The 14,059-nt window shown below is 38.4% G+C and overlaps 2 protein-coding genes across 3 annotated transcripts in view; one reads left to right on the top strand and one right to left on the bottom strand.

Annotated features, from left to right (window-relative positions):
• Positions 1-347: 347 nt before the first annotated feature.
• LOC125073308 (DNA ligase 1) lies at positions 348-9,229 on the bottom strand. The gene is made up of 16 exons (XM_047684085.1): positions 8,866-9,229; positions 8,246-8,308; positions 7,765-7,851; positions 7,299-7,647; positions 6,637-6,891; positions 6,347-6,550; positions 5,974-6,058; positions 5,761-5,902; positions 5,354-5,544; positions 5,136-5,267; positions 4,942-5,062; positions 4,653-4,815; positions 4,343-4,506; positions 3,771-4,012; positions 3,539-3,685; positions 348-526 (listed from the first exon to the last, which is right to left on the bottom strand). The coding sequence occupies exons 1-16, from the start codon at positions 9,076-9,078 to the stop codon at positions 397-399; spliced, it is 2,688 nt and encodes an 895-aa protein (XP_047540041.1). The 5' UTR covers positions 9,079-9,229; the 3' UTR covers positions 348-396.
• A 346-nt stretch (positions 9,230-9,575) lies between these two features.
• Positions 9,576-14,059, top strand: part of LOC125073294 (non-canonical poly(A) RNA polymerase protein Trf4-1-like) — a 28,361-nt gene continuing 23,877 nt past the window's right edge. For both annotated transcript variants that reach the window (XM_047684065.1, XM_047684064.1), the window contains exon 1: positions 9,576-10,034. In XM_047684065.1, coding sequence (XP_047540021.1) covers positions 9,697-10,034 — 338 coding nt within the window. In that variant the 5' untranslated portion in view covers positions 9,576-9,696. The remainder of the gene's footprint in view (positions 10,035-14,059) is intronic.

The raw sequence follows: 14,059 nt of genomic DNA, 5'->3' as shown, positions 1-14,059 counted from the left end.
CAACAAGGAATGGTTGAATGAAAAGCTCAAACAGCTTCGAGCAGCCTCGCGGCCAGTTTAGGTTAGAATGTTATCGGCAGCTAACGTAGGTTGTGTCCATTTAAAGCTAAACGATCGCATCAAAGAACTGCGTCATATCATTAGATGTAATCGAATCGACTCATCGATAAATCTCTTCGTAAATATGTTAACTCGTGAGCTTATTACTACTGATTGTAATTTTGTCATTTTTAACTTTGAACGGACCTACGAACGAATTTTGTCCTTCGTGTAAATTAGGTTTAAGTTAGAATAATCGATCCGATGTAATACTGTAAGGTAAATCTAGAATCTGAATAAAAGAAATGCAACGATAGAGTGTTTTATTTGTGTATCGATCTGGCGAGCCGGCGACGTCTAGTAGAAGTCGTCCTGGTCCACGTGCTTGTTGCTGTTCTTGACCTGGTCCTGCGCCAGGTACATCTGCGCCAGCTGCTCGGCGCTGGTCGCCTGCTCGGGCGTCTTGTCGTCGCGGACGCGCACGAACCTGACGATTATCGGTTGTATGAATACTTGCGCGGCTGAATATTCCTGTGTGGGTCGATAGATGAGGATTACACTGAAGCTTTGAATCTCAAGTGATTTCTAGAAATACTGTAGTATCAGTTACATTTAATTTAATTTCAAAGTTAAATTTCGCCGTCCTACATTACCATAAACCAACTTAATATCAGGGACAATGCATTATTGATGTCGTCATAATTAGCTTTAAAAGGATTTAAAAAGATTATACAAAAATTACAAAAAGGACCTAAAATTGATCCTTGTGGAACACCCATTCTCAGTACAGATTCAGAAGACTTTATTCCATTAAGACACCTTTTGAACTTATTGATTCGGGTATGAAGCAATGAGATAAGAGCTTTACCATCAACATATTGAATGTTTTAGCTCGTATAAAAGCGTTTCGTGCTCGACACAATCAATAGTCCGGTCAATTTAGACATTCGAAGTTACCTAAATTCCCACCAAGCTGAAAATCGGTAAGATTGTTTGAAATATCGTTAAAAAACAAAATTTGTAAGTTCCCCATCTTTCCCCTGTAAGGAAAAATTTTTATTCAAGGTCAAAGGTAAAAAAAATGAGTTTTTCGCGATTTTCAGCAAAACGGTAAGTTTTATCATAAAAATATTTCAAACAAAAATTGTAGATCATAGAATTATCTACAAAAAATTAATTAATACTTTTTTTTCTACGAGCCACCGTTTTTGAGATATAACGATTCAAAAAGTTGTAAAAGTTGTAATCATCATAATATGCACACGTTTCCTCGCCACCTATGAGGTAGTGTACTTAGTAGTAGTACTAGTACTAAATGTAGTTGCAAAAAAGTCGGACTGTTCTGTTCTCCGGCATGTACACATTGTCAAGGCCGGTTGTGCTCTAATATTAAGGTTTAAATCAAAATTCAACCGTCCGGAGTTATTTATTGTCGTCTAAAAAGACTATTTTAAGTTAATATATATAAATTATTTCGGTGGTGAAAGAGTTTCAAAAATCCAAATCCATATGTACCCATCTATTTCCAAAGGTTAATTCCATTGGCAACATTTTGATTTTAGGTTTACAACAAACACTGTTAATAACATCCCGAGTAGTCTTGAATTTATCGTCTAAATCTAAGGTTTTATTTCCTATATAAATTGATTTAGCATGAATACAAACTTATTTAAAAGTTTTTTTTGCGCTTAACATGTTCCACAAAATTAGTCAAAATAATAAGGATTTTTACAGTAAAAAGAAATAGAATTATTTACATTATTTACAATGGACATATTATAGGTTCGGGTCAGTCGAGCTAATGGAGATTTTTTTCCTAAATTAGACGACTTTAGCACGCAAAGAATAGGTGCGTTGCGTTGTTTTCTGTTTCTTTGTGGAACAATGAAAATAATAATTGGACTAATGCTGGACAATCAATAATATTATAAAGAATTTTGTGTAGCAAAATCATCTGCGATGGTTCTACGGGACTGAAGAGATGTTATATTTTACAAGCTTTTTTTTAGTTGTAATTTGGTTTGATTGCAGTTCGAAAAATACGCTATAGTACCCGTCACGAGAAGCTATAAATTATGTAAACAAACATCTTTTACTAAGTAAACATTTTATACTGCGAGATAATAATAAATTGACCATATTCAATCGACATGAAATATAGACGGGTTATATGAAAGTAACAACCTATTTAATTTAGTCGGATCATATTTTAACGACGCAAAGCGCTATCGTTTGTGTTTTTACCGGAACGCGTCCGTCGCAGGGATTGTAAGCTATCGGGACGCCATTTTGAAATAAACGCGTCTTTCGAGTTTCGAATGCGTACGAGTTTGTTTCATTGCTTTGCATACATCGCGGATCGTTTGTTAATTTTACTTATGAATCTGACGAATAATTATTCTTAAATAATATATGTTAATTAATATTTGTTACTTAATAATTTATTAAATCTTAAACAAATTCATTTTTTTTGTTGGTCCAAATGTTGTGAACTCCTGAACACTTGTTTACAAAATTTATAGCTTCTCATGACGCTTACTATAGGTGACGATGGAGTCGCTTTGGAACTATTTCTATCCTAGTGTCATAAGTTTTGTAGAAAGGGGTTCCAAAATTAACTGCGTTATTCTAATGCACTCTACATGAGATAACTGTAACGTTTGATCATAGCAGGAGGCTGTTGGAATTCTTTGGAATTTTCTCAATACAACTTAACTTAACCCAGTAACTTTGTTGCTGCGGTTATTAGTGAGGTGATAAGTGAATCTTAATTAGCTATTGCGTTTCAGTCTTGATATAATACTGACTCAGCAAGTAATTCTGTTTTCTAATAAATATGATTAAGTAATTATTTTTGGATTTGAGAAGCATTTGCTTGTTGTTACACTATTGAATCAGATGGTTGAGTTTCTCTTGTAACATTTCTATGTAAGTGACTTGTAATTTTTTAAAGGTAACTTTTCAAATCAAAAGGTTTTAACAATTTTGAGATCATCCGTAAACAGATAGGCTCAAGTGCTGAAAAATTTTAATGTCGTTTATGAAGATATTGAAAAATATTAGTCTTAAGTTTGAGCCTTGTGGCACACCTGAACGAGCAATGTATGGTTGAGAATAGATCACTTTTTACTAGAATAGAAGATATATTGTATAATGAGCTCCAGTAAAATAATTTCTTATTTATTCAAAATTTCCTTATTTTACTAATGAGTAGTATATGATATCCTCTGTCAAAGGCCTTAGAGAAGTCTGTGTATATAGCATCTACTTGTCTAGCATAAATAAGTTATTATTTTGTCTGCTACGGAAAAAAAAAAATTACCACAGTTGTCTGATGTCAAATACTTAGTTTGTTTCGGTTTGAAGAATGGGTGAGCCAGTGTAACTACGGGCTCGTGGGACACTACTCAGTTCCCTAGATCGATAGGACATTGGAAAAGTAACATCTATGGTCATCGGTCTTTGATCATTTGCCTAACACTTTCGGGCCCGGGCGCACCTGGGGAAGCGCAGCGACACGCCGCGGTCGGGGTCCACGAGGCCGATGGCGGCGCGGTGCGCGGGCGACAGCGACAGGTCGGCGCAGCGCACCTCCCACACGCTCGCCGCGCTGAACCACACGTCCGCCGCGTGCGCGCCGTCGAACCTGCGCACACTCCGGGTCACGCTCCGCTCGCCCGCCCGCTACCCCGGGCCCCGCCCCGCCCCGCCCCGCCCCGACCCGCACGCACATGTAGTAGCTCCGCGGCGCGTCGATCACGTGCTGCGCCAGCGTCTCGGTGAGCGTGCGCAGGTCCTCGTCGGAGAAGCCGGTGCCGATCTTGCACAGCGACTGGTAGTGGTCGGCCTCGGCGTCGCGGCAGGCCAGCAGGAACCCGCCGTAGAGGCCGGCGCGCTTGCCGCGGCCGCGGTAGGCGCCCAGCACCACCGCGTCGATGGTGTCGCCGACGCCCTCCAGGTAGTCCTTCTTCAGCTGCGGCTCGACAGTGTTAGTTATTACATTATGACTATATTTACGGCTGACATATTACACGGCATTGACATCAATAACGTGGCTTACGTAATACAAACGACTCACTTTAGTTTGACTACGATATAGTAAACTGGGCGAAATCGCTAGACGACCATCGAGTCACCATGATACACATAGACGGAATTCCACACCAGTACAGGTCGTTATCAACGGTGCTACCCTCAACTTAGTCGACATTTACTGGCCCAAATGGGTAAATTCCACCTTCGAGTATCATTCGTAGAATGATAAATATCTTCCAGCAATGACAAGATATCACCCACGTCATACCTTGAGCCAGTTGTGCGAGCGACGCGCGATATCGTAGCGCGAGCGGGGTCCGTGAAGGGCCTTGAGCATGAGACCTTCGCAGGAGGACCGAACGGCGTTCTCAAGCAGGCGCTGCACGGACTCCTCGTCGCTGCAGTCGCCGCCCTCCGCAAACTTCCACTGACCTGCGACACTCCAGCTCTCAGACAGTTCAGGTCCGACGTTTCAGATCGTGCGTATTATAAAGGGGGTCAGCGATCAGTCAGTAGCGACACATCCTGACTCTGAACATTATTGACGACAGTTTATTTTTAGTTAAGAATCCGCGCACCTTCCACCTCCCGGAAGTGGTCCCGCAGCAGCGCGCGGCGCTCGGCCAGCGCGCTGCGCACCAGCGGGCGCCCGTTGAGGTACAGCAGGTCGAACACGAACACGCACACCTGCACCTTGATCTGCTCCTCCGCCGCGTCCTTGCGCTTGCGCGTCGACAGCACCTGCACAGCACGAGCTCACGTGTGATACGAACGCGGGGAACGACGACGATACGATACCGTGTAGAGAACACGGTGAGCATTGAAGCGGGACTTTTACTGATAAATTCCTCGGAGGTCACCTCGTACCTGGAACGGTAGTATCTGCTTGGTCTCGCTGTCGTAGGCGACGGCCTCGCAGTCCAGCACGCAGCTCGTCACGGTGTCCCGCAGCAGCGCCGGCAGCCGACGCAGCACGTCCGGGTACTTGCTGGCGACACAGACGCACGTCGGTCAAGCATTCGAGTGTCGGATATCGAGTGTGGTCGGGGGCGACGGGTCACCTGGTGTTGTTCTCCTGGTTGCGGCTGAACACGGCGGCGTCGGCGAAGCGCGGCGCGTCCCCCCCCGGCACGTGGATCTGCGCGCGCTCGCCGTCGTACTTGTACTCGCACGTGAACTCCTCGTTCTCGAACCTGGCCGGGACGGTGGAACCGTTAGTCGCCTTCGTGAGGAGATCGCCGACGAGCGCGCCGAGCGGCGCCGGGCCCGGCGGCCGTACCGAGTGAACACCTCGTGCACGCCGCGCGACGGGTGCGCCAGCATGGGCTTGAGCGGGATGCCGGGCGTCAGCTTGCAGTGCTCGGGCAGCGCCGCCACGCCGTCCCGCAGCAGCACGGGCACGATCAGCTCGTAGTTGGGGCACTCGCAGTACGTCGTCTTGATCGTCAGCGCGTGCTCGTCCACCAGCGCCTGTCGGCGGGCAGATCCGAGATTAAAAAGAGAAAGAGTCCCAGTCAGAGTCTGGCCAGTGAATATTTTTATCTATATGTCTTTTATGACTCTGTTGGTGGTCAGGCAGAAACGACACGGCCTCTTCTTTATATAAATTTTTTTAAGGCGAGTCTAGCTTAGTAGCTTTACATCCAACTAGACTTTACTGTAAGCATTCAAAATAAGTCAAGTAACCTTAAAGGCCTCCGGGCTCATCGTGGAGGCGACGTCGAGCTGGCCGTCGGCGGCCTGCGGCGGCGTGCTCGCGCAAGCAAGCGCCAGCGCCTGCAGCACGGACTGCTCCGCCAGCCCCACGCGCAGCTTGCCCTCCAGGGACCTACGGACCGCACGAAACAATATAACAAAAGTACGTTAATGACGTTTCAATGAAGTAGTTCATAAATTTACCGTATCAAATATCGCGCCTCGGAATGCCTACAGGCCACGTATAAGGACTGGATTTTTCCAATTTTCTTATTAACTGAAGCTTGCCCTGAAGAATAAAAGTCACTTATAGATTGTCACCTAAGCCCCAGGAATACTTCTCATCACATCAGATAATATTGGTACAGGTGATTCCAATATTATAAACAGAGCTACAATTTGTTTGTTTCTATCATATTATTCATCAGATACAAGTTATATAATATGCGTTTGCGAGTGTGCGTGTGTCTGAGCCCGTGCGGCGTGTGCGTGCGTTTGAGAGCGTGTGGGTGCGTGTGGGTGCGTGTGGGTGCGTGTGGGTGCGTGTGAGAGCGCGTGAGTGCGTGTGCGTGCGCACCGCTCATGGCGGCGACGTCCCGCAGCGCGGCGAGCACGCGGCGCGCGAGCAGCGGCGGCGCGGCGAACATGGTGCGCTGCGTGGCGCGCGCCTGCTCGGCCACGAGCCCGAGGTCTCCGCTGCGCTGCGCGGCGCTCCGCATCTGCGCCAGCGTGCGCCCCGTGCACTGCCCCACCGCCTTCATCAGGTACGTCTCCGCGATGCCTGCGGCCGACCGATTGTCGTGATCACGAAAGATTTGTGTGCAACGGACATATTCAGTTTTGTAAAGATTGTGATAGTATAGTTACCTAACTCCAAGCTGTGATATGCCGGTGCCAGCTTATTCAGGCACAGATATATGCTGGCCAGGAGGTCCTCGGGGGTCAATGCTATCACAGATCTGAAGTAGTTGCTCAGTATCTCCACCATTTTTAATCGGGCCGATGTACCCTCGATGACCTCTAGAGTCTTGGCGAGGGCGAGATAGGGAACCGCTTGACCCTTGGACCAGCATGCATCCTTGATGGGGTGGTACTTGGGTTTTGCTGGATTGTAATCAACTTCTAAAGAAAACAAAATCCTAATTTTAAAAATAAATACTAAAAAATCTAATTTGAAACTTTAGGAACTAGCATTATGGACAATTAATAACTTTCCTCTTTAAAGTCTAATTTAGTAAAGTGTTGACCAGTTCTATGATTGTCACTTTATCTCAATTATAACTAATATATTAATATGTATTATAAATTTGAAAATAACTCTGTCTGTCTGTTACTCTTTCAAAGCCAAACCACTGAACCGAAATTGACAAAATTAGATATGATGCTTGAACCCCAAGGGAGGATATAGGCTTTTTTATGCCTATCACCTAAGGACCAACATTGAAAAAACAAGCAAAGCCGCGGACGACAACTAGTTAATCTATAACTTGATGGTACATGGTATTAAAGTTGCAATGGGAAGGCTGTACCTGCAACTATTTCTGGTTTTTCTTGATCATTTTGAATGTTTTCCTTGTTATTCTTTGTTTTACTATTCTCAGATTTCTCAACTTTGACCATAAATTTGTTCAGAGGACTCTCTTTACTCATCACCTCTTTTTTTTTAGGTGACTTTGGTGATGTTTTCTCTACCTTTATTTTCTTTTCCGAGACAATATTTTCCTGCTTTTTACTTTTTTTAGATTTTGGTGAATCATATGTTTTTGGGGGATTGTTACTTCTCTCTAGCTTTATATCACTCTGCTCCTCACTGGATTTTGTTGGTGATTCAGATTCACTCTCTGAGCTGTCTATGCGTTGCCTTTTCACCTTCTTTTTCTATAAAATTACATAAAACTTATTTTTTTATTGTTGTAAATATTTCAGGAGTTAGATTTGTTTAATGATAAAATAAATGTAATAAATTAATTTAAATATTATTTTAAAAAGACAAACCTTTTCAGATTTAACTGGCGGTGATGATTCTTTTTCAATCTCTGGTGAATTACTTTCACGACTGCTTGATCGGAGTCTTTTTGACCTCTGAAAATTGTATAAATACTTTTACAATACAATCCAATACATCAATTATAATAATGTTGTCTTAGATTTTCGCGATTATTACACATTGAAATAAAACTAGTTTTTAACGGATTTAATCGCGTATATTAATTATTTTAACATCCCGACGTTTCGAGCACTTTGCAGTGTTCGTGGTCACGGGCACCTTAGTCTGCCCGTGACCACGAACACAGTTAAAACATCCGTTAAAAACTAGTTTTATTTCAATCAATTATAATAGTATATCAAACTACGGTACATAAATCTCACAATTTTTTTTGTACATATTTTGGGCAAAACACATATCATTGTCATAATAAATAGTTTATAACTCAGATATATAAAATTTATGATATAATGAGTATCAATCAATTACCTTTCCATTTTGATTTGACGAGGTTCCATTGACTTCACTACTGTTGTTTAAGCTGGATGTTGACTTAACGGTAAAAAAAAAATCTATTAATATTTTTTGTTCAACTCGTTTAAGAATAAGAAAAAGATAACATTAATAATAATCTTACTAGAAACACCGAGCCTATTCCAATCATAGAAATAGATATTACAACAAACAGATTTACGAATGACATGTAATTTACTATTAACTCAATTATATGATACACTACAAATAGTTTTTCATTATTATTATTTTATTTATCATACAACAGTGTTCTACTTTACTCATATCCACTTTAATTTTTCTTTTAAAGTTTGATAAAATTGAAGCTAATTCTCAAGCGATTTCAGTAAGATGATGTAAGTGTTAGAGCAAGTATCAAGTATATTTATAGTGATTTTGAATGCATACCCGATGTTGATTCTGATTAAATCCCTTTCTTTATCAATAGAACAGGTACATCATGAATTCCCTTTGGAAATGTTCCCTATATGATTTTTAAATTATCATAGATTAAACCAATGCATCGCACTATACACCGGTTTTGTTGTAAACATATTGAGAAAATTGACATATGTGTATAAATGAAAACTTCTTACATCATCCTTGGCGATCTTCTCTTCAGTTTTCTTCGGAGTCGATTTAAAAAACGACGTTATACTTTTTTGAGACATGTTCCGTAGCGGTACATAAACATTTGATATATTAACAATTTGTTTGTAATAAGTTTTACTATTTAATGTTCTTGACACTGATTGAGTCGGTATTGATACAACTAATCTACATCTATTTATTAATTTTAAAATATTCATATACACTTATTTAATTGTATCTTCATTTATAAATAAAAATTTATATTTTGTACTGTCATAACCTTCACATTTTTTGACATAATTTAGGATTTAGGCGCGAAATCGTTGATTATTATAAGTATAACGATGTACCAACATAAAGTAAGACTCGTATAAAACAATCTGTACAAACTATTTGGGTACCATTTGAACTAATATAAAATATTGATATTATATACATACGCAGCATTATATTATAATATATATATTTTTTATAAATGTCGTTTTAAAAATTGATTTCAATCCATCGTTATCTCGTTTTTATATTTTTTTTTATATTAAATAACGATCGTTTAATTATGAGGGAATTTTTTTGAAACAGTTTTTTAATTAAATTTTTTATATTTAAAATTGTAATTTATTCATTAACCATCTGAACAAAAGTCTAGAATGTATCTCGAACTTATTTTGCTAAGATGGCGCCCTCTAGTAAATGAAGTGTCAACTATCCGCGTGTCGTCCATGTTCCGAATGTGGTGTGACTTATTTTTGTTTTGTATTAATTTTCAATATAGTAATTATAAATGTGAAATGATACAAAATGTGTTATCCCATATAGTGGAACCTTGCTTTGGCTGAATGGATCCCTACGTTGGGTGGTATCAGCCCGAGCAGGAAGGACCCGCGAAGCGCTTGTGGCTTCGTATCTGGGAAACTCAAAGTGAAACAGACAAAATGAACCTCAAAAACTTAGAGAACGCTAATCCTAATGTGAATAAAGCACAAGACTTTATACCATTAAACGAAGTGAACGGTGAAAATAGGAATAATAATTATTTTAATCCTACGCGAAGGAAAGCGAACGATAACCGCGCATCTACGTTTAACCTGAATCAAAACCACGATGCTCTCATAGGCGAATACGGTGGCTGCCCGTGGCGGATACCTAATTATAATTACAAGCCTGGAGTTTTAGGGTAAGTTGTTTTTCATTTCGTTAGCTAGCTGTCATTGGATTTGACGTGCACAGAGCACAGGCCGAGGTGTGGTGTCTCGTGGGGTTGACAGCGCGGGCCGGCGAACAGGTTTCGTCATTGGTGGCCGGAAAAATATCGGGTACAATTTTCAAATGTCGCATCCTTTTTGATTAGATCATAATTAGCATATTAGTAATTATATTAATCGATCATTCAAATTAGATTATAAATTTGAATGAAATAATTTCAGTATTGATGAATTATTAATGTCAATATACCCTTCTGTTATAATAAATGAAACATCTTAAATTTAAATAATAATAAAGGACAATTGTACATGTGCCCCATGTGCCTTTCAAGCAGCTTAAAATAAACTTTTATTTCATTATGAAATTTTACTCAATAATTGTTTTTAACAAGCGAGTTACAATAGGATAGTTGTCTACACCTGTAATTATACATTGTTTGATTAGGAATTATAAAACAAATCTATTTTAACACAAAGTTTATTCAGTAAAAGTTATTTTTCTTATTAGAAGAATGTTATTGGAAATATTGTAAGTTAAAACCCAAATTTTCCATCTGTTTTATTAATTATTAAAAGCTGTTATGTAATTATTTTAAAGTATCTTTATTTACCTTATAAAAATGAAAAAAATTATAAGTAGAAATTATGGAATAAGATATAATATGTAGAAAAATAGTTGCAATCTTTGTTACATTTATATTTTATATGTAGAGAATTAACATTATTATTATATGTTTAGTTAAGTCTTTTCTAGTTCATCTTTAACTTAACTTTTTGTAGTGATGTAGCTTAAGTTTCATGAGTTTCAAGTCTCTGAGTACAAATTTTATGAATTTTAAACAATAATATGTTGAGTGGTACACAACAGTACACTTTTACTTCTCTCAGGTAGGCAGATGAGACATTGATAAGTGAATATAAAAATCTATATATAATGTTACAGTTTATATATTTTTTCGGTTCGGAATTACCCCAGACTTGAAAAGATGCATTGAAATATATTTTTGGATATTTTTCTATCTCCAAGAACTTGATAGTCAATCTGCCAATAATCATGCTACCTTAAGATGTTGTGTCCCTCGTACCTGTATGCCCATGCTATGAATGTGTAGAAGAATTCACTGATTCCAAAAAAACTCTTAATAAATATTTTATACATTATTACTGATTTGATGATTATCACTTATTAAACATATAATTACAACAGAAAATATCCGGGGTGTAGATTTCATTAATCAGTAGAAAATTATATAAATATTTTATTTTTTTTTTGTATTTCAATGTTAAATAAGATATTCTTATACAGCAATCTGAAGTGAGTACTTAGTTTTGATTATTTTGTTGTTCTAATTCGATACATATTGCTTGTGAGAGATCATGATAAATGAACTGAAGCACTTGAAGAGGAAACTCCAAAAATAATGAAAAATATATCTAATTAGGTAACATCTGGTAAACAGATAATAATATGTATGTATTTATGGTGTGTGCGGAAGCTATCAATTTCACATAATGTTCCATTTTATTGCTTGTTGGTATCACACGAATAATCTTGAGCTAGTGATATTAGAAATGAGGCAAGCGGATTAAAGTTGGTCATGATTGCAAATATATTTAGTATTCCTATTTACCCCTCTATTTATGCTCAAAGCTTTTGTTTGGAGTGGGGACCAAATAGCCCAAGAGGTCTGGATTGATTCTGTGATTTTTTACATCACAAGGTGACCCATAAACCATTGCACTATTTACTGTGGGAAAAAAGAACCATTACTTAGAACATAACTAATGTTTAGGTGGTAACTACCCAGATACACTAAACTGGGTACAGTTGACCACTAAACTATGAAGCCTGTCTCGGTATGTCAATATATTTAAATAATGTCATTAGTAGAAGTAATGGTGTCAAATTATTTAAGTTTTATATTTGTTTATTTTTTATTTTAATTACATATCATAGTATTATAATTATCACTAAAATGTGTGCATGTTATCTGCTGTTGCTAATATCCGAAAATTCCGATTACTAATATAACAGAAGCCCAGAAACCCAATTTTTATTGTATGATTAAAATTTCATTGTTCAAACTCTTGTATTTTTTTTTTAAGAATTGGTTGCATTTTACGGGATTACTAATATTCCTATTTACCCCTCCAAATGTGGGTGTCCTCACAATGTTACCATCACTATATAAGATGGGTTATAAACAGCTATGCTTACTAGTGTTATGTTTCAGTTTGAATGGTAACTTTGTTCATTGTTTGATGTTGGCGATGCTGTAGTGACTCACCACCACCATCAATATTATGTATCAGGGTTGTTATGGAACTCCGTAAGCTTGTTGCTTGTGCTCCGTTGTTTTTGCATAGTGTTACATTTAAAGAGAGCAGCTAATTGCATTTTAAAGCTATTAAATTTATTTTGTTTATATACGAATTCTAAATAATAGCCTATAAATAAACCTCAAGTTCTTCTTGTACAATTTATAAATATTATAATTTCCATAGTCGAAACTATCCGAAACAATTGGATAATCCGAAAGAATTTCGTGACTATATCTGAAACCGATTAAATATTATTTATATATCCGTATGAATATCTAGATCCGAAATGACATATTCATATCATCGCTGTCATGTATGTATATATAAAAAAAACTCCGGATTCAACCCCGTCATCTCCGGTTTAGGTTTACGCATTCTTTCAGCCTTTAACCGTTAGCAGCGAACCAAAACGTTAGATTGTGTTAAGAGCCTAGATTGACTAAACGTGCTCCGAACAGTGCGTCAAACGAACGAAAAGCAAATCGTTGCGTTTTCGTTCGGGCCGGAGATTAAAGACCGCTATCATCCGTATTGACGACAGATGCCAGCTTTTGTAGAAGATATATTCCCTTAGCGATATAGCAATAAACAGCTCTTACTTTACTTAAACCAAACGTGTTTACCATTCGCCTAGTGTTTATCTGTTATAATTTCTAAACGATGCCAAAGTATATAACATTGGCATCGCTTAGAAATTCCATTGTCAATGCGGTGTTAACAAGGGATCTAAGTAGTTAAGCCAAATTACGGTTATATGCAGTAGCATCGATGTTTGCACTTGCTCAGATGACTATGTACTTGTTACTTTCTGAAGAATAGGTTATGATGTACTTTGCTTCATCAAATCGACCTCACCGTGGAACGCGGTTGGACATGATATCGCTGTTCAGCATACAGGCTTTGTTCTCTAACCCCGTGCCACGTCATAATCCGTATTTGCAGACTGCGTTATTACTCATGCCACGTTTGTAATTGAATAAACTTTGCATTGTAACTGTTTTGTTTTAATCACCTGTATATTATGATTTTTATTAAATGCATTGTTAGTGCCCGTTGTATGCAAAAGAAGTGAAGCTTATTTTTCCGTATTAAGCCTTACCATACAGCGATACATATGAAAAAGATTGTTGATGAATTGGGCAAAATAAGTCGTTTTGAGAGATTTTAACTGTTTTTGTGGCGTTATTTAACACACTTCAAATACAAGCGACTTTTATTTTCATTATTTTTATAAGCGAAGCAAAACATAGAGCCTTTTAAATATAACCAATTGAAATATCATGCAGCTTTAGCTGGTGTAAACGACAAAATATATGTTCGAGCTCACGTTCCACGTCATCATTTGTCACGAAAACGAAATCTTTCACAGTTCGCCATTGAATGCATCCAACAGACCGAATCGGAATTAGTAATTTATTCATACGACCCAATTTAGACGAAACTTGTCTCAAGTGTATTCGGTCCCGATACTTGTGTATATGCAACTTGCATTTAAAACTTCGATGAATTTGCTCGGCCTCGTTCTAAATAAACGAGAGCTGGATGAGTTACCTGTGTATTGATTGATACTAATGTCTATAAATATATTAATATTGGAGCCGTGAATACAAGCACCGTTCGAGTATTAAGATTTTAAGTAGCTGCATTATTTACGTTTATAATTATAAACATGAAG

The sequence above is a fragment of the Vanessa atalanta genome, chromosome 24 (assembly GCF_905147765.1).
Source record: "Vanessa atalanta chromosome 24, ilVanAtal1.2, whole genome shotgun sequence".
In the NCBI taxonomy this organism is placed as follows: domain Eukaryota; kingdom Metazoa; phylum Arthropoda; class Insecta; order Lepidoptera; family Nymphalidae; genus Vanessa; species Vanessa atalanta.
This window is presented reverse-complemented; position numbering and strand designations above follow the sequence as displayed.

Excerpts from the sequence above, each read along its gene's own strand:
- LOC125073308 (XM_047684085.1), bottom strand. The coding sequence starts at position 9,078 with ATGAATATTTTAAAATTAATAAATAGATGTAGATTAGTTGTATCAATA. Across the intron at positions 5,063-5,135 it reads AACCAGGAGAACAACACCAG|CAAGTACCCGGACGTGCTGC; the intron begins GTGACCCGTCGC and ends CTGTGTCGCCAG. Across the intron at positions 4,013-4,342 it reads GCTCGCACAACTGGCTCAAG|CTGAAGAAGGACTACCTGGA; the intron begins GTATGACGTGGG and ends GTCGAGCCGCAG.